This window comes from Symphalangus syndactylus, chromosome 1 (assembly GCF_028878055.3).
Source record: "Symphalangus syndactylus isolate Jambi chromosome 1, NHGRI_mSymSyn1-v2.1_pri, whole genome shotgun sequence".
NCBI lineage: Eukaryota > Metazoa > Chordata > Mammalia > Primates > Hylobatidae > Symphalangus > Symphalangus syndactylus.
In genome coordinates, this window is record NC_072423.2 from 92201020 (window position 1) to 92220522 (window position 19503).

The 19503-nt window shown below is 39.6% G+C and overlaps 1 protein-coding gene and 1 pseudogene across 9 annotated transcripts in view; one reads left to right on the forward strand and one right to left on the reverse strand.

Annotated features, from left to right (window-relative positions):
- Positions 1-19503, reverse strand: part of PLAAT5 (phospholipase A and acyltransferase 5) — a 37381-nt gene that overhangs the window by 12377 nt on the left and 5501 nt on the right. For 2 of the 9 annotated variants that reach the window (XM_063642703.1, XM_055295487.2), the window contains exons 1-3: positions 15967-16251; positions 15329-15416; positions 13926-14031 (exon numbers count right to left, since the gene is read on the reverse strand). In XM_063642703.1, the coding sequence (XP_063498773.1) occupies positions 13926-14031; positions 15329-15416; positions 15967-16114 (342 nt within the window). In that variant the 5' untranslated portion in view covers positions 16115-16251. Of the gene's footprint in view, positions 1-13925; positions 14032-15328; positions 15450-15966; positions 16306-19503 lie in introns of those variants that run through there. The other 7 variants (XM_055295744.2, XM_055295240.2, XM_055295317.2 and 4 more) reach the window with 6 other exon arrangements.
- On the forward strand, positions 12559-12607 carry LOC129461479 (uncharacterized; annotated as a pseudogene).

The following is a 19503-nucleotide window of genomic DNA, read 5'->3' on the forward strand; positions in this document are numbered from 1 at the left end:
TATGTTCTGTTTTCATTTTCACTCAACTCAAAATATTTTCTAACTTCCTTGTTCGTTTTTTGACCACGGGTTATTTAGGTGTATGTTGTTTAATTTCCAAATACTTGTGAATTTCCCAAAATATCACTTGATTATTAATTTCTAATTTAATTTCGTGTGATCAAATAAAATATTTTGCAGGATTTCAATCCCTTCAAATTTACTGAGACTTGCTTTATGGCCTAGAAGAGGGTCTATCCTGGAAAACATTCACATGTCCTAGAGAAGAATATGTATTCTGTTGTTGAGTGAAATGTTTTATAAATGTCAGTTAGATAACGTCAGTTAGTTGCTTACATCTTCTATCTGCTCACTGATTTTCTGTCTAGTTGTTCTATCCACTACTGAGAGTGCGGTATTGAAGTCTCCCAACTATTATTTCTGAATTCCCAATTTATCCCTTTATTTCTATCAGTTTTTACTTCATACTTTTTGGGATTATTTTGTTGGATATGTATATGTTTATAGTTGTTATATCTTCCTGATGAATTAACCTTTTGTGATTATAGAATGACCCTATTTTTTTCTAATAATATCTCTTCTCTTAAAGTCTATTCTGACTGATACTAGTACAACCACTCCTGCTATGGCTACTATTTATATCAACCTATTTGTGACTTTAGATCTACAGTGTGTCTCTTGTGGATGGCATATAACTGGATCTTGTACTATCAAGTCATATGATCTCTGCCTTTTTTTGGTGTGTTTAATTCATTCACATTTAATGTTACTATTAATAAAGTTGGATTTATGACTATAATTTTGCTGTCAATCTTCTGTACATCACGTCCTTTTTGTTCCTCTGTTCCTCTTTTGCCTTCTTTTTTGTATCAAATACGTATTTTCTAATGATCATTTTACTTCCTCTGTTAACTTTTTAATAACATTTTTAATTGTTTTCTTTGTGGTTGCTCTAGGGATTACAGTATGCATCTTGACTTATTGCTATCCACTTCAGATTAATGCTAACTTAATTCCTGTAAAATACAGAAACTTAAAATTAGCTCCATTCCTTCTTCCCTCCTTTATGTCATTATTGTCAGATATATTACATCCAAATATGTTATAAACCAAAGACAGTGTTACAAATATTGCTTTATACAAACTTCTGTCTTTTAAAGAGTTCAGAGAAAAAGGAAAAAATATACTTATGGTCATTTATATTAACTACATTTTACCATTTCTGGTACTCTCCATTTCTTCCTGTTGATTAAGATACTTACTGTCTGGTGTCATTGATCTAATACAGCTTCATTTCAGTCCCTCTCCTTTGTGCTATTACTATTATATTTATTATATATTTGCATGTTATAAGACCAAGAATAGGATTTATAACTAGTTTTATTCAATTACCTTTCAAAATTGTCAGCATAAATGATAAAATATATATTTATATTCTTCTATATAATTACCTTTACTGGTGCTTTGTATTTCATGTGGCTTAGAATGCTATCTGGTGTGACTTTCTTTCCACCTGGAGAATTTTCTTTGCCATTTATTTTAAGGGAAGTGTGCTAGCCACAAATTCTCTCATTCTCCATTCATCTGGGACTATCTTTATTTCACCTTCATTTTTGCAAGATATATTACTGGATATAAAATTATTGGTTAACAGGTTTTTTAATATGTCATCCCACTGCCTTCTGGTCTCCATTGTTTCTGATGAAAAGTTGACTATTGTTTTTTATTGTGCGTCTCTTGTATACAACAAGTCTTTTTTTCTCTTGCTGTTTTCAAGATTCTCTCTTTGTGTTTGGCTTTCATCTGTTTGAATGATATGTCTAGGTATTCACAGAGTTTCTTGGGTGTATAGATAAATGTTTTACATCAAATTTAGAAAGTATTCAGTTATCTTTTATACAGGTATTTTTTCTGCCTTTTTATCGTCTCTCTTTCTGGGACTCCAATTATACATTTGTTGGTTTGCTCAATGGTGTCTCCTTGGCCTCTGAGGCTCTGTTCATTTTTCTTTTTCTTTTTCCTCCTGCTCTTCATATTAGATAGTTGCTCTTGATCCATCTTCACGTTTGCTGATTCTTTTTTCTTTTTGGTAACTCAAATTTGCTGTTAAATCACTCTAGTGAATGTTTTATTTTGGCCATTGTATTTTTCAACCCCAGGATTTTCATTTGGTGCTTCTTTATCACTTCTACCTCCTTATTAATATTCTATATTTGATCAGTCATTGTCATTCCACTTTAATTCTTTAAACTTGATTTTATTTACTTCTTTAAACATACTCATAATAGCAGTTTAGAAGTATTTGCTACATCCAACATGTAGGCCCACTAGGAAGGAGTCTCTACTGTTTTTGTGTGTATGGGTCACTCTTTCCTGTTTCTTTGCAGGTCTCATAATTTGTTGTTGAAAAACTGGACATTCTAGGTAACATACCATAGCCTGTGGGTTCCGATCTCCTTCCCCACCCAACCAGGGCTGATGGTTGTTGCTGTTTGCTTGTTTGTTTGTTTAGTGACCCACCTGGACTGATTCTGTGATGTCTGTCTGTCTCATAGCATGTAAGCACTGAGATATCTACTTAGATTTTTTTTTTTCTTGTTTTTATTTATTTTTTTTAATGTATTTTTTTGAGACAGAGTCTCACCCTGTCGCCCAGGCTGGAGTGCAATGGTGTGATCTCGGCCCACTGCAACCTCCACCTTCCAGATTCAAATGATTCTCCTGCCTCAGCCTCCTGAGTAGCTGAGATTACAGGTGCCTGCCACCATGCCCAGCTAATTTTTGTATTTTAGTAGAGATACAGTTTCACCATGTTGGCCAGGCTGGTTTCGAACTCCTGACCTTGTGATCTGCCTGCCTCAGCCTCCCAAAGGGCTGGGATTACAGGCGTGAGCCACAGCACCCAGCTTCTTGTTTTTAAGCCTGGCTTCCTAGATCACCATAGCTTAATGGCCAGAGGTTGAGCCACACCTTGTGCCGGGAAGGCTTCATGTTTTGTCAGTGGATCTCTGTGTGGCTTGGAGAATTCATTCAAAGTTCCAGATTTTTATGAGTCTCTAGTCCATCCTGAATGTGAATGTGTATGCAGCCTTGTGCATACCTTCTAGACCACCAGATACATGTGGCAGCTTTTCAAGACCCTCTTTAGTTGTATCATTACCTGGATTTCCATGTTAAATTTTTGGCTGGCCTGTTGACCTACTTCTTATCCTAACCAGTATGGCAACCTCAAGCTAGCTGCAATTTTGGTCTTCCATGATTGTCACTGAGATAACTATTGTTTTCAACATCCCTGGGCATGGAAGTAAAGTCAGTCACTCTCTGCTGCCACTGCCATTCCCTCCCACAAGCCCCACCCACCTGGATAGAAATTCCTTACCACAACCACAGAGCTGGAGGTGAAGGGGCAATGCTAAAACACTACAGACTTCCACTGTTCTTTCTGAAATTCTGAGAACCAGCAGACTTTCTTTTTTTTTTTTTTTAAAGACAGAGTTTTGCTCTGTTACCCAGGCTGTAGTGCAGTGGCGCGATCTCAGCTCACCGCAACCTCCGCCGCCCTAGTTTCAAGGGATTCTCCTGCCTCAGCCACCCAAGTAGCTGGAACTACAGGCTTGCTCCACCACGCCCTGCTAATTTTTTGTATTTTTAGTATTGATGGGGTTTTACCGTGTTAGCCAGGATGGTCTCAATCTTCTGACCTGCCCGCCTTGGCCTCCCAAAGTGCTGGGATTACAGGCGTGAGCCCACACCCGGCCACAGATGGACTTTCTTAAATTAACCCTTCTCAATTTGTTGTATGCCTTTGGTCAAATTTCCAGTCTTTAAATGACTGTCTTTGGCAATTTTGTCTAGCTTTATAATTGTTTTGGGAAAAGAGGATTTGCTGAGATCTGCACTCAGCCATTCCACAAGTCCTGTCCACTTGCAGGAATGAGTTTTTGTGGGCACAAAGCAAACAGTATACACAACATTTCATGGAAGGAACTGAGGCCGAGAGAGGAAGTGCTTTGTCTCAAGTCCCACAGCAAGTCGATGGTCGAGCTAGGACCAGAAACCACTCCCTTCCCCTGCCAACAAACTCTTTCTTCTGCCTTAAAGGGAAAATGTAATGGCAGGCACATATCCACTAGAGGGCTCCCCAAACCAGGCTTCTCACCCAGAAAGCAGAATGATACTGCAGAAGACTTCAAACTGGACTTCATTTTCTTTTGCCATAAGCCCAGGGAAAGCAATAGGGATATCCCCCACCATAAAACCCGGAAGCTTGAGAAGTATAGTGTACAGAAGAGCTTGAGAGCTAAGAGTTGGGAAGACAGCATGTGAGTGATGTAGACGGATACAGAGGAGCAGAAAGCAGCCAAGAGAGTAAGTGAAGAAAGGGAAAGTGGAGGAGAGATCTTTCTCATCCTTCGAAGAAGACCAAAAAGGAAAAATAGCAAATAGTATTTTCTTTGTGATTCAGATAGTAATAAGAATATATTGCTTTAAGCAGATGCCTCTGTCTTCATAAATGGCAAAGGGATCAGAGAACAATGTTTTTAAATGTTCATAAGAAAGTCTGAAGTTTAAATATTCCGAAGCTCATTTTAAAAAGTCAAGTCATGTTCAACATTTGCATGTGCAGATGCAGGTAAACAGTTAAATTGCCTTTAATTTATAATTTAGGTATATACAGATTTTTGATTCATAGATTATCTAATTATTTTTTCCTTTCAGACACAGGTAAAGGAGAGACGAAGAGAAGTTATCTAGCCTAATTTCTTTATGTGAACATATGTGCTAAGCTGAGGCCATTTCTGCTATTATACACACACGACACAGGAAAGCCCATAGGCCCATCCTCACTGTTACAGTAATCCAAGGCCCATTTCTATCTAAGTCCTGACACTGGTCAGGAAGAATAACAGAAATGCCCATGGACAAAAGATGAACAAGAAGTAAAGAACAGGTGCCAGAGCTGAAATCAATCCAACTCAGGCTATTATTTCTGGCATTGATCAGGGTGAAAGGAATGGCAGTAACAGTACGACTATGGGACAGGTTTTTCTGAGTCAGTCCAGAGGAAAAGCCAGTTGACACGTTATGTTACTCTTGAACCAACCCGATTCCATCTCACTCTACCTGAGCACAGACCCCAATACCTTAGAGTCCTAACCAATGCCTTTCACCCACCATCCACAGTATCTAGTGGAGGGCAGGGCTCTCAGAGTCGGCCAAGCCAGCTGGACGGTCACGCCTGTTCTTCGTAGGAACATGCAGTCTGTTCTTCACCATCCCTCCACCTTGGACACACTTCCCCACCAACCAAATAGCCAGTTACTTCCCACCCAACATGGCTAGGTTATTCCCAATGACAACAAACAAGCAATCAAATCTTTGTTGTTGTTTCCTGGAAAACTGACAGCAAGAAGATAGCCCAATTCATTGTGAGGCCAGTCTAAGCCAGAAGAAAGCTCATAAAACCCAAGTTCTGTTCATCAAGGATGTCGAACAAGCTTTGTGGTACAGAAAACAGAAGGCTCAGGGATTGGAGAAGGAAAGAGGAGGGAATTTTGGAATTTTAGGTTATTTTCTTTTGCATTTTAATACTCTCACCTGCAATATTGCCACGGATGAGGTAGTAAGGTATAAAACTAAATGGGATTCACAGAGACTTAACAGTTATCCACTCTCTTGTTAAATTTCCTCCCACTGTAAATCGATTATATTGAGTATTGATTCTCAGCCTTGGTTACAAATTGAAATTGCCTGTGGAGCTTTAGAAAGTTCAGATTGGTCTGGAGTATAGCCTAGGTGCCAGAGTTTTAAAAGCTCCTTAGGTGAGTTTAAGGTGCAGCCAAGGTTGCGGTTATACTGGGGGCTTCTCTACAGTCCCATCCTTCCCTTTTTCTTTTCTTTAACATCTCTCCAGCATTTCATGAAGTTCTGCTAACTTCATGAGCCACAGAGTAGCTGTCTGTATGCTCCAGAGCTGCCTCCAATCCCAGCTGATGCTGCCACTTTCAATTCTAGGTGAAGATTTTGCTGCCCTGTTTGTCTTTGTGTGATTGGATTAATTCGAAAGCCTTGTCTTCAAGCTCTTTCTTTTATTAATACTTGTTCAGTTCTATTTCCCGTGCATTTTGTATATCTCTAAGTGTGTCTTTCATTTCCATAAGTTGTGCTTATTTTTTATTTATAATATCTATTTTTGTGGAGCATTTTTCATCCATATCCTGTATTGTCTTAAAAAATTTCTTTAAGTTGGTTTTCACCTTTCTCTGGTATCTCCTTGAATAGCTTAATAATCAACCTTCTGGGCTGGGTGCGGTGGCTCATGCCTATAATCCCAGCACTGTGGGAGGCCGAGGCAGGTGGATCACCTGAGGTCAGGCATTCAAGACCAGCCTGGCCAATATGGCAAAACCCCTCCTCTACTAAAAATACAAAAATTAGCAAGACATGGTGGCACACGCCTGTAATCCCAGCAACTGGGGAGGCTGAGGCAGGAGAATCACTTGAACCTGGGAGATGGAGATTGCAGTGAGCCAAGATCGTGCCATTGCACTCTAGCCTGGGTGACACAGCAAGACTCCATCTCAAAAATAATAATAATAACAATAATCAACCTTCTGAATTCTGTTTGTCCCTTTAGAATAAGTGGTCATTTCAAAGCTCCCTGTACATCTGCACAGGCTGGCAACCCAGCTCTGGCCCTTCTCCCAGAAACAGGCACCCACTTAGAGAAACTCCTCTTTTCTAAGGCCTCCTATCTGACAAAGAAAAAAATAATCATAGCAAAGACTTGGAACAAACCCAAATGTCCAACAATGAGAGACTGGATTAAGAAAATGTGGCACATATACACCGTGGAATACTATGCAGCCATAAAAAATGATGAGTTCATGTCCTTTATAGGGACATGGATGAAGCTGGAAACCATCATTCTCAGCAAACTATCGTAAGGACAAAAAACCAAACACCACATGTTCTCACTCATAGATGGGAATTGAACAATGAGAACACACGGACACAGGAAGGGGAACATCACACACTGGGGACTCTTGTGGGGTAGGGGGAGGGGGGAGGGATCGCATTAGGAGACATATCTAATGCTAAGTGACGAGTTAATGGGTGCAGCACACCAAATGGCACATGTACACATATGTAACAAACCTGCACATTGTGCACATGTACCCTAAAACAAAGTATAATTTTAAAAAAAGAAAAAAATAATCAAAAGTATGAACAAAGCCTCCTAGAAATTTTGGATTATCTTAAATGACCAAAACTAAAAATAATTAGTGTTCCTGAGGAAGAAGAGGAATCTAAAAGTTTGGAAAACACATTTGAGGGAATAATTGAGAAAAATTTCCCTGGCCTTACCACAGATCTAGACATCCAAATACAGGAAACTCAACACCTGGGAAATTCATCACAAAAAGATCATCATCCAGGCACATAGTCATCACGTTATCTAAAATCAAGACAAAGAAAGAATCTTATGAGCTGTGAGGCAAAAGCGTCAGGTAACCTAGAAAGGAAACCCTAACAGATTAACAGCAGATTTCTCAGCAGAAATCCTACAAAACAGAAGGGATTGGGGTCCTATCTTTAGCCATCTCAAACAAAATAATGGTCAGCCAAGAATTTTGTATCCAGCAAAATTAAGCTTCATAAGTGAAGGAGAAATATATAAAGTCTTTTTCAGACAAAGAAATGCTGACAGAATTCACCATGACTAAGCCAGCACTACAAGAAATGATAAAAGGAGTTCTAAATCTTGAAAGAAAGCTTGAAAATACACCAAAATAGAACCTCCTTAGATCTCACACAGCCTATAAAATAATAACACAATTTTTAAAAAAAGATATTCAGGCATCAACTAGCACAATGATTAAAACAGCACCTCACATCTCCATACTAAGATTGACTGTAAATGGCCTAAATGCTCCACTTAAAGGATGCAGAATGGCAGAATGGATTAAAATCCACCAACCAAGTATCTGCCGTCTCTAAGAGACTCACCTAATGCATAAGGACTCACATAAACTTAAAAGGGGAGGAAAAAGATATTCCAAGCAAATGGAAACCAAAAGTGAGCTAGAGTAGCTATTCTTATATAAGACAAAACAGACCTTAAAACAACAACAGTTTAAAAAGACCAAGAGGGACATTATGTAATAATACAAAGATCAGTCCAACAGGAAAATATCACAATCCTAAATATATATGCACCTAACACAAGATCTCCTAAGTTTATAAACCAATTATTACTACACCTAAGAAATGAGATAGATGGCAACACAGTAACAGTATTCCACTGACAGCACTAGACAGGTCATCAAGACAGAATGTCAACAAAGAAACAATGGACTTAAACTATACTCTAGAACAAATAAACTTAACAGATATTTACAGAACATTCCACCCAACAACTGCAAAATATACATTCTTTTCATCAGCACATGGAACATTCTCCAAGATAGACCATTTGACAGGCCACAAAACAAGTTTCAATAAATTTAAGAAAATCAAAAATATATCAAGTACCTGTCAGACCACAGTGGAATAAAATTAGAAATTACCTCTGAAAGGAACCCGCAAAACTATACAAATACAAGGAAATTAAGTCATCTACTCCTCAATGATATTTGGTCAACAATGAAATCCAGATGGAAATTTAAAAATTATTTGAACAGAACAATAATAGTGACACAACTTATCAAAAGCTCAGTGACACACAAAAGTGGTGCTAAGAGGAAAGTTAAATGCCTACATCAAAAAAAAAAAAAAAATCTAAGGTTACACCTCAAGAAACTAGAGAAACAAGAATAAACCAAACCTAAATCAGCAGAGGAAAAGAAATAACCAAGGTCAGAGCAGAAGTAAATGAAATTGAAGCCCAAAAAAACACACACACACACACAAAAAATGAAACAAAAAGCTGGTTCTTTGAAAAGATAAACAAAATTGATAGACCATTAACGAGATTAACCAAGAAAAGAGAAGAGATCCAAATAAATTCAATTAGAAAAGACATGGGAGATATTAAAACTGATACCACAGAAATACAAAAGATCATTCACACACACAAACTAGAAAATCTAGAGGATATGGATAAATTCCTGTAAATATGCAACCCTCCTAGATTAAATCAGGAAGAAAGAGAAACTCTGAACAGACAATAACAAGTAGCAAGATTGAAACAGTAATTTTTTAAAATGCCAAAAACAGAAAAAAAAAAGTCCAGGACCAGACAGATTCACAGCTGAATTCTATCAGGCATTCAAAGCATTGATATCAATCTTACTGAAACTATTCCAAAAGACAGAGAAAGAGGGAATGCTCCCTAAATCCTTATATGAAGCCAGCATCACCTTAATACCAAAACCAGGAAAGGACATAATAAAAAAGAAAACTACAGACCAATATCCCTGATGAACACAGATGCAAAAATCCTCAACAAAATACTAGTTAACCAAATCAAACAGCATATCAAAAAGATAATCCACTATGATCAAGTGGGTTTTATAGCAGGGATGCAGGGATGGTTTAATATATGCAAGTCAATAAATGTGATATATCACATAAACAGAATTAAAAACAAAAATCACATGATCATCTCAATAGACACAGAAATAGCATTTGACAAGATCCAGCATCGCTTTATGATTAAAAATCAGCATAAAAGGGACATACCTCAAGGCAATAAAAGCCATCTATGACAAACCCACAGCCAACATTATACTGATTGGAGAAAAGTTGAAAGCATTCTCCCCGATAACTGGAACAAGACAAGGATGCCCACTTTCACCACATTTATTCGATATAGTGCTAGAAGTCCTAGCCAGAGCAATCAGACAAGAGAAAGAAATAAAGGGCATCCAAATCAGTAAAAAGGAATTCAAATTCCTTTTTGTTGTTTGCTGATATGATCAGATACCTAGAAAACCCTAAAGCCTAATCCAAAAATTCCTAGAACTGGTAAATCAATTTAGCAAAGTTTCAGGATACAAAATTATTGTACACAAATCAGTAGCCCTTCTGTACACCAACAATGACCAAGCTGAGTATCAAATCAAGAACTCAACCCCTTCTACAACAGCTGTAAAAAAAATAAAATACTTAGGAATATACCTAACCAAAGACATGAAAGATCTCTACAAGGAAAACAAAACACTGCTGAAAGAAATCACAGATGACACAAACAGATGGAAACCCATCTCATGCTCATGGATGGGTAGAATCAATATTGTGAAAATGATCATACTGCCAAAAGCAATCTACAAATTTAGTGTAATTCCCATCAAAATACCTATTCACAGAACTAGAATAAAACAATCCTAAAATTAGTGTGGAGCCAAAAAAGAGCCCACATAGCCAAAGCAAGACTAAGCAAAAAGAACAAATCTTGAGGCATCACATTACCTGACTTTGAACTATACTGGAAGGCTATAGTTACCAAAACAGCATGGTGCTGGTATAAAAACAGGCAAGTAGACCAATGTAACAGAATAGGGAACCCAGAAATAAGGCAAAATACAGCCAACTGTCTTCAACAAAGCAAACAAAAACATAAAGTAGAAAAGGACATCCTATTCAACAAAAAATGCTGGGATAATTGGCAAGCCACATGTAGAAGAATAAAGCTGGATCCTCAACTCTCACCTTCTACAAAAATCAACTCAAGATGGATCAAAGATTTAAATCTAAGATATGAAACCATAAAAATTCTAGAAGATAACATCAGAAAAACCCTTCTAGACATTGGCTTAGGAAAAGAGTTCATGATCAAGAACCCAAAAGCAAATGCAACGTAAACAAAGATAAATAGATGGGACCTAATTAAACCGAAAAGCTTCTGCACAGCAAAAGAAACAATAAGCAGAGTAAATGGACAACCCACAGAGTGGGAGAGAATATGCACAAACTGCATCCAGCAAAGGACTAATATCCAGAATCTGCAAGGAACTCAAGCAAATAAATCAGCAAGGAAAAAAACAAACAATCCCATCAAAAAGTGGGCAAAGGACATGAACAGGCAATTCTCAAAAGAAGATATACAAATGGCCAACAAACATATTAAAAAACTGCTCAACATCACTAATTATCAGAGAAATGCAAATCAAAACCACAATACAATAATACCACCTTACTCCTGCAAGAATGGCCATAACTTAAAAATCAAAACAATAGTATGTGTTGGCATAGATGTGGTGAAAAGGGAACACTTTTACACTGCTGGTGGGGATGTAAACTGGTACAATCACTATGGAAAACACTATGGAGACTCCTTAAAGAACTAGAAGTAGAACAACAATTTGATCCAGCAATCCCACTACTGGGTATCTAACCAGAGGAAAAGAAGTCATTGTATGAAAAAGACACTTGCACATGCATGTTTATAGCAGCACAATTCACAGATGCAAAAATATGGAACCAGCCTAAATGACCATCAAGCAATGAGTGGACAAAGAAAATGTGGTGTATACACACACACACACACACACACACACACACCACGGAATACCACTCAGCCGTAAAAAGGAATGAAACAATGACATTCACAGCCACCTGGATAGAGCTGGAGACCATTATTCTAAGTGAAGTAACTCAGGAATGGAAAACCAAAAAATCATATGTTCTCACTTATAAGCGGGGGCTAGCTATGAGGGCACAAAGGCATAAGAATGATGTAATCAACTTTAGGGACTCAGAAGGGAAGGGCGAGAGTGGGGCGAGGGATAAAAGACTATACATTGGGTATAGTGTACACTGCTCAGGTGATGGATGCACTAAAATCTCAGAAATCATCACTAAGGAACTCTTCCATGCAACCAAACACCACCTGTTCCCCCAAAACTATTGAAATAAAAGTACAAATAAAGATGTATCAAATATGTGAATCTAAAAAATAAAACTATAAAATATCTAGAAGAAAAGAGGAAAAAATCTTTGTGACATTGGATTAGGCAAAGGTCTCTTAGATACAACACCAAAGGCACTATTCATAAATAGAGATTTATATGAAATCATATTGTATGTCCACTTCTTTGTCGGTCTCCTTCATATAACTATTTTGAGTGACATCCATGTTGTTGCTTTTTATCAATAGTTCATTCCTTTTTATAACTGAGCAGTATTTCATTACATTTCCTTTTTATAAAAGGAAAAGCTGATACATTGGACTTCATCAAAATTTAAGAACCTGTTCTGAAGAGACAAGCCACAGATGGAGAGAAAATATTATAAAGTATACATCTGATGACGTACTTGTATACAGAACTTCTGAAGAACTCTCAAAACATACAAACCAATAGGAAAAAATGGGCAAAAGATTTGAACACTTCACCAAAGATTATATATATGGATAGCAAATATACTTATGAAAAGACGTGCAACATTATTAGTCATTAGGAAAATGCAAATGAAAGCCACAATGAGATACCTACACATCTATTAAAATAGCTAAAATTTAGAAGATTTTGACCATGCCAAATGCTGATGAACTGAACTCTTATAGACTGCTGGTAGGAATGTAAAATGATACAACCACTGTGGAAAACAGTAAGTTAAGGTTGGAGCTCTTTTAGAATTTGTCTAGCAGGCTTGGAAAGCCCCAAAAAAGAAAAAAAAATGTTAAGGAAAACAGTAAGTTAAATATACATCTACCACATGACCTAGCCATTTCATTCCTACATATTCACCCAAGAGGAAAAAATATACAGTCTGCACAAAGACTTGTACATAAATGTTCAAGCAGATTTGTGATAGTCAAAAACTAGTAACAACTCAAATGCTCAATCAACAGGTGAACAGATAAACAAGAGTGGTATATCCATGCAATGAAATACTGCTCAGTAATAAAAAGGAATGAACTGTTGATAAAAAGCAACAACATGGATGGCACTCAAAATAGTTATATGGGCTGGGCACAGTGGCTCATGCCTATAATCCCAACACTTTGGGAAGCTGAGGCAGGAAGATCATGAGGTCAGGAGATCGAGACCATCTTAGCTAACACAGTGTAATCCCGTCTCTACCAAAAATACAAAAAATTAGCCGGGCGTGGTGGCGGGTGCCTGCAGTCCCAGCTACTCGGGAGGCTGAGGCAGGAGAATGGCGTGAACCCAGGAGGCAGAGCTTGCAGTGAGCCGAGATCGCTCCACTGCACTACAGCCTGGGTGACAGAGTGAGACTCCGTCTCAAAAAAAAAAAAAAAAAAAGTTATATGAAGGAGACAAAGAAGTGCACATACAATATGATTTCATATAAATCGCTAAAAATGTAAACAAATCTATGGTGACAAAAAGCATATCAGTTGTTGCCTGGGGATGGGAGTGGTATGGGAAGAGAGAGGGATTACAAAGGGCACAAAGAAACTTTTGTAAACGATAGAGATTATTCATTATCTTGATTGTGGTGAAGGTTTCACAGGATATATATATATAGATGTCAAAATGTATCAAACTGTATACTTCACTAGCATATACATATGCCAAATGTATCAAATTGTATATTTTAGATATGTGGAGTTTACTATATTGTCAATTACACCTCAATAAAACTGCTTTAAAACAAAGCATAACCAACATCCCAAATCAGTGAATTTATTAGACCGTCTAAACCAAGCTTATCCAACCCATAGCCCACAGGCCACATACAGCCCAGGACAGCTTTGAACGTGGCCCAACACAAATTTGTAAACTTTATTAAAACATTATGAGATTTTTTGTGGGTTTTTTTTTTTTTTTTTAAGCTCAACAGCTATCGTCATTGTTAGTGTATTTTATGTGTGGCCCAAGACGTTTCTTCTTCTTCCAATGTGGCCCAGGGAAGCCAAAAGATTAGACACCCCTGGAAACAAAGTAAAATACAGTATGTAGAGAAGTTGCCAGGAGTTTAAAGACAGTCACTTTGAGAATTCTTGTTATACCTACCTCAGCTGCTTGCTTTATTAACTTGCCTTCATTCTCAGGCTTTGGAATTGAACTCCAGTCTGCTTTCTGGCTGGGTGTGGTCTCCAAGCTAACTACAGGCTTCTCCCTAAATGATTTTGCAATCACAGAGTTAACAAATATCACTATTTCGTAACTATTGGAAAATCTGTATTACAGATTTGTGATTTTTAAGATGCCTTTCGGTTTGGAGACTGTAGGGAACATTCCCCCCAAAGTTTGCGTCTGTGAACCCATTAGCTTTCATACAAAAGAATTGCTGTTTGTTGGTTTTCTGACAACTGTTCAAATGCTAATGACAGCAAGAAGCAGTTTTGGGGATTTTTATTTTTTAATTTGCTAAGAATCTCTTTTTAATGTTTATGAAAGTGATACTTGCACATGGTTTTCTTTTGTTTTTTTTTTAAGGAACCAGTACATAAGAATTTATGATGAAATGCAAGGAGACCTCCTCCTTTCCCTTCTCATCCCAGCCCTACTACCCAGAAGCAAACCCCTTGAACTCTAGAGCTCTTTCTTCCAATAATTAGCTCCAGATTTCTAAGAAAGCTTGATAAGCCACAACACTGTAACTGCAAGTAATATGAATGAAATCAGTATATTTCTCCCTTGAAACAAAATGTTACAGGACAGGACAGAAATGAAAGGCAAGAATATGCTTTTAAGCATATTAAATTAAGGTAGGTAGTAGAGTAACACACTTCGAAGCCAAAAGATCTAGGTTTGAATCCTAGCTCTCATGATTGCTGTCCCACCTTGAGCTGGTAAATGAATGTCTGACCCTCAGCTTGATTATCTTTAAAATAGAGATGAAAATGTGTCTCACAGAGGTCAAGAAGGTGAAAAGAGACAGCACATGTCAACATCTGGTACACCACCAACTCAGAAATGACTTTTTCTTTACCTTTTCCCATGCTTTAAACTCTTCTCCAGAAAAAAATAGTGTATGGGGCAAATGGGACACCCCTCATTTTCAGTATAGCTCCTCTCCAAAATTTCAGCCCCTCGGAATTTTTTAAAGCAGCAACCATCATGTTGTTAATGAAAGTGAATTCAGGAAATCTGCCAAAGGTCAACTCGTTGTTCATTGATTAGTGAAACCAACGACAATATTGTAAGCCTCCTGCTAAAGCCATTCATTTCTCTGGGGTCTAGAGAATGGCCTTGTGGCTAGAAACAGCTGCAAGGCATGCCTGTGGCCAACAGGTCCCAAGCCCAGTACCATCTGTTATCACCCAGGATCACACCAGCCTTCCCCTTGCTGGGTACCGGCTGGCTGGTTCACACAAAAACCACCTCTGGGTTTGTTTTACAGAACTGCATTCCAAGTCAATTCTCCAAAAGACTTCTTCCACCCAAAGACCCCATCCTTACAATCTTCTTACCCTTGCTGGATGCTTCTGCCCTGTTCTAATGTGCCCGGCGGAGGCTGCTTGGCTGGGAGCTGGACCAACGCTGCGGATCCCACGGATTCTTCTAATTCAAGGGGGGAAACGCTATTTAGACCTGTGAAAGGAGAGTTCAAGCAAGCACCTTGACCGCTACAGAGAGTGGGCTCAGAGCTCTAGTCTAGCATCGTGCCTGGCCCCTGGTTAGGCCTCAGAAAATCTTGGGATGAATGGAGAGGGTTGTGGAGCTAGGTGCTGGAGCGGGTTCAGTTCCTCTGCCAAAGAGAGACTTTGGAATTCCTGGGGATGGAATCGGGGAGAGGATGAAGAAGGGCGCCTCACCTCTATCCTAAGCCCGATGGGAGGAACGTCTGCCGATCTAGAGCAGGTCTTAACGCCACCCTCCGGCGCTGCCACCACTGCCTCACTTCCGTATGAGATATAGCAGGAAGGAGGGAGTGGCTGCCTGGCTCGCTTTGATTAGCTTTATAACAAGCGGTCGTTCTGAAATATTCGCTCATGATGGCTAACAGACAACACAATCACCAAATGTCTAAGAAAAGGAGCTTTGAGGGTAACGGCCTGCTGGGACCTGAAGGACAGTTGAGGAAAGGGCCCGCATTCTTGGGGCTGACCTGAGTGGGGCACAGTTGACCGTCTGAGCGCAGGCTGCTGGTTCTTGGGCCCGGTACCGGCGGTTCGCGAGGCGGGTTTGGGGCGCGGTGGGGGAATCCTAGCGAGGCGGAGCGCGTACTCCCCCTCGGCGCCCGGGCTCAGGCCCATCCCGCCTCTGCGGCCTCGCCGGCCCCCAGGCCTTGCAAGGGACCACGCGCCTGGCGAGTTCCCAGTCGGCGCGGCCCCTGGTCGGCGAAGCCGCGGAATCGTGGGCACTGGGGGCGGCTCGGGGAGGAACTGCGGAGGGGAAGCGCCGCGGGCGGCAAACGGCAGAGGCGCGCGGGGCGGCGACAGTGGCGCGGCCGCAGTGAGCGCGACTGAGAAAAGAATAAGACGAAACGGGGCGCTTAGAGGCCCGGGAATCTGTGGGTCTTTTAGGGGGAGAGGGGCGAAGGAGGTTATTCGTTTTGGGGAAGATCATGGAAACAGCAAAGGCTCAGAGGTGGTGCCTAAAGTGGCTGGAGAAGCTGAACGGTTTGGAACAGAGGCGTGACGTGGAGGGGTAAATGGAGACCAGATTAGGAAGCCTTGGGAGGCACAATCAGGAGTTAAAATCTTGAACAATTCAGAGTTGTTTTATTTTTAAAAAGATATAGAAAATGAAATCTACACTTACGTAATCGATAACTTATGAAAAAGTACATGGAATACACATGTTGCAGTCTTGCCAATGTACCTTAATGTAGCAGTTTCTCCTTGTCTGGACTAATACCCGGGATTCTTTGTCCTACTCCAAGAAAATTAAGGAACGGGACACAGGGTGAGGTGGGAGCGAAAGTTTAATAAGCGAAAGAAGAAAGCTCTCCACAGTGAGCTGAGTATGCAAGTGGATTGCCCTGTTACAGCTGAATTCAAAAGCTTTTGCAGGAAAACCTCTTATCTCTGTAGTAGTTTGAGTAACTTCTCTTATCAGTAAAGCTGTCTTATGCAGCTGTGGGTATGTATCTATACAAGCACAAAGCACCGCCTTTTTTGTTTGCATAACTGTGAGTTTGTTTTAGGTAAGCCCCCCTCCTCCCTGTGAAAGTTCCCACCACGTATATGCCTGAAAAGGGGAGGACACTTTCCTGGGAGCTCCCTGATTATACAAAGAACAAAAGGCTTCTGTGCTGGACCCTGTCTGCTTATCTGTGTGCAGGTGCAGCCTGAGTTTTTTACCAGGTTGTTTTATTTTTGCCTGTTGCTGTGACTTTTCAGGCATGCCGCTTCTGCACTGAGTCTTCCCCAACTGATTTTCTCTTTTCTTCTCCCTCACACATAGTTAGGAAACATAATATAATTACTACCCATGACAAAACCATCCTACTTAAGAAATGGAACATTCCTAGTACAGATGCTCCCACCTGTGGGTTCCTTCCTTATCCCTTCTCCCTCTGCACGCCCAACTTCTATCCTGACCTCTGTGTCTGTCACACCCTCACTTTTTAAAATAGTTTTTTAAATCGCTTCTCTGTATCCCTAATACATCACTTCGTTTTGCTTCTCTGAAACTGTATAAAAATGGTGCTATGATGTGAGGGCTGGACGTGGTGGCTCACGCCTGTAGTCCCGGCGCTCTGGGAGGCCGAGGCGGGTTGATCACTTCAGGCTAGGAGTTCAAGACCAGCCTGGCCAACATGGCGAAACATATGAAAAATACAACAGACAAACCAACCAACCAACCCAGCGACAACGAAACAGGTCTACCCTGGAGTCATACTCTAATTTTTTCTATTTTCCTCCCTTTCTGATCCTTTATCCCACTTTCTTTTTCTTCCTCTTCCTTCTCCTTCTTCTTTGTCAAATAGAGGATTGAGTTATTATCATTGATCCATACAAAGTCCCTCTCTCATTCATTTTCTTTAATTCCCACTCCCCATTTCTATTCCCCGTCTTCCCATGTGCAACCTTCCTAATATGTTTGATACGCATCTTTTTGTTTGTATGTATTTTTACAAAATGTTTATTGTTTTGTGTGCAAAAAAAAAATTAATAAAAAAAAAGAAAAAAAATGGTGCTATGGTCTGGGTGTTTGTGACGCCATAAAATTCATGTGCTGGAATCCTAACCCCCAAAGTGATGGTATCAGGAGATGGGCCCTTTGGTCATGAGTGGGATTCATAAGAGCCCTTATAAAGGAGGTCCTGAAGAGCTATCTAGCCACTTCCACCATGTGAGAACACAGCAGTTGCCATCCACCTAATAACTGAGACCAGTCCCTCGCAAGACAGGAATCTGCTGGTGCCTTGATCTTGGACTTCCCAACCTCCAGAACTGCGAGAAATAAATTGTTGCTGTCTATAAGCCACCCAGCCTATGGTATTTTGCTATAGCAGCCCAAATGGACTAAGACAAATGGTATCATGCTGTTAAGTTCTCTTCTGCAATTTTCTTCTTTCAAAGTTGTTTCTATAATACATACACAGTGCTGTATAGTCCTGTAATTCATTTTCACTGCAGTAAAATATTCCACTATGTGGCTATACCACAATTTATTGACCTAGTGACAAAGCCACTTGGTGGTTTGTTGGTTCTTTTTTTTTTTTTTTTTTCAATTTGGGGTTGGAAACAATTGAAAAGAACCCAATTCATATCCTGGTGTATGCATGCAGACATCCCACAAGGTGTAATACCTAGGAGTATATGCAAATATCCAACTTTACAATAAAACACTAGAACTATTTCCCCAATTGGTGGTCCCAATTTCCCTTCTACCAGCAATGGGTAAGAATTATTAATTTACATCCTCACCAACACTTAGTATTGTCACACTTCTTGATTTTTCCAGGTGAATGAATGTAAAATAGTATTTCACCAGAGTTTTAATTTGCATTTCCCTGATCACTAATAAAGTTGAGACCTTTACATATATTTATCATATTCCCTCTTTTAAAAGTGTCTGTTCGTGTCCTTTGCCCATTTTTCTTTGGAGTTGTGTTCTTTTTGATTTGTAGGAGCTCTTTGTATATTCTTGATACTCATCTTTAGTCAGTTATACTTGTTTACACATATTTTCTTGCAGTTCATGGCTTGTCTTTTCACTTTCTTCATGGTGTCTTCTGACAAGTAGAATTCATGTCTTTTCTTTTGTGGTCAGCTCCCTATCTTTTCATAAAGTCTTTCTTGCCCTGAATTCAGAAAATATTCTTCTATATATATATATATATATATATTTTTTTTTTTTTTTTTGGAGATGGAGTCTCACTCTGTCGCCCAGGCTGGAGTGCAGTGGCACTATCTCGGCTCACTGCAAGCTCCACCTCCTGGGTTCATGCTATTCTCTTGCCTCAGCCTCCTGAGTAGCTGGGGTTACAGATGCCCACCACCATGCCTGGCTAATTTTTTTTTTTTTTTTTTGTATTTTTAGTAGAGACAGCGTTTCACCATGTTAGCCAGGATGGTCTCCATCTCCTGACCTCGTGATCTGCCTGCCTCGGCTTCCCAAGTACTGGGATTACAGGCATGAGCCACCGTGCCTGGCCAGATATTCTCCTGTATTTTCTTGAAAATGTTTTTAA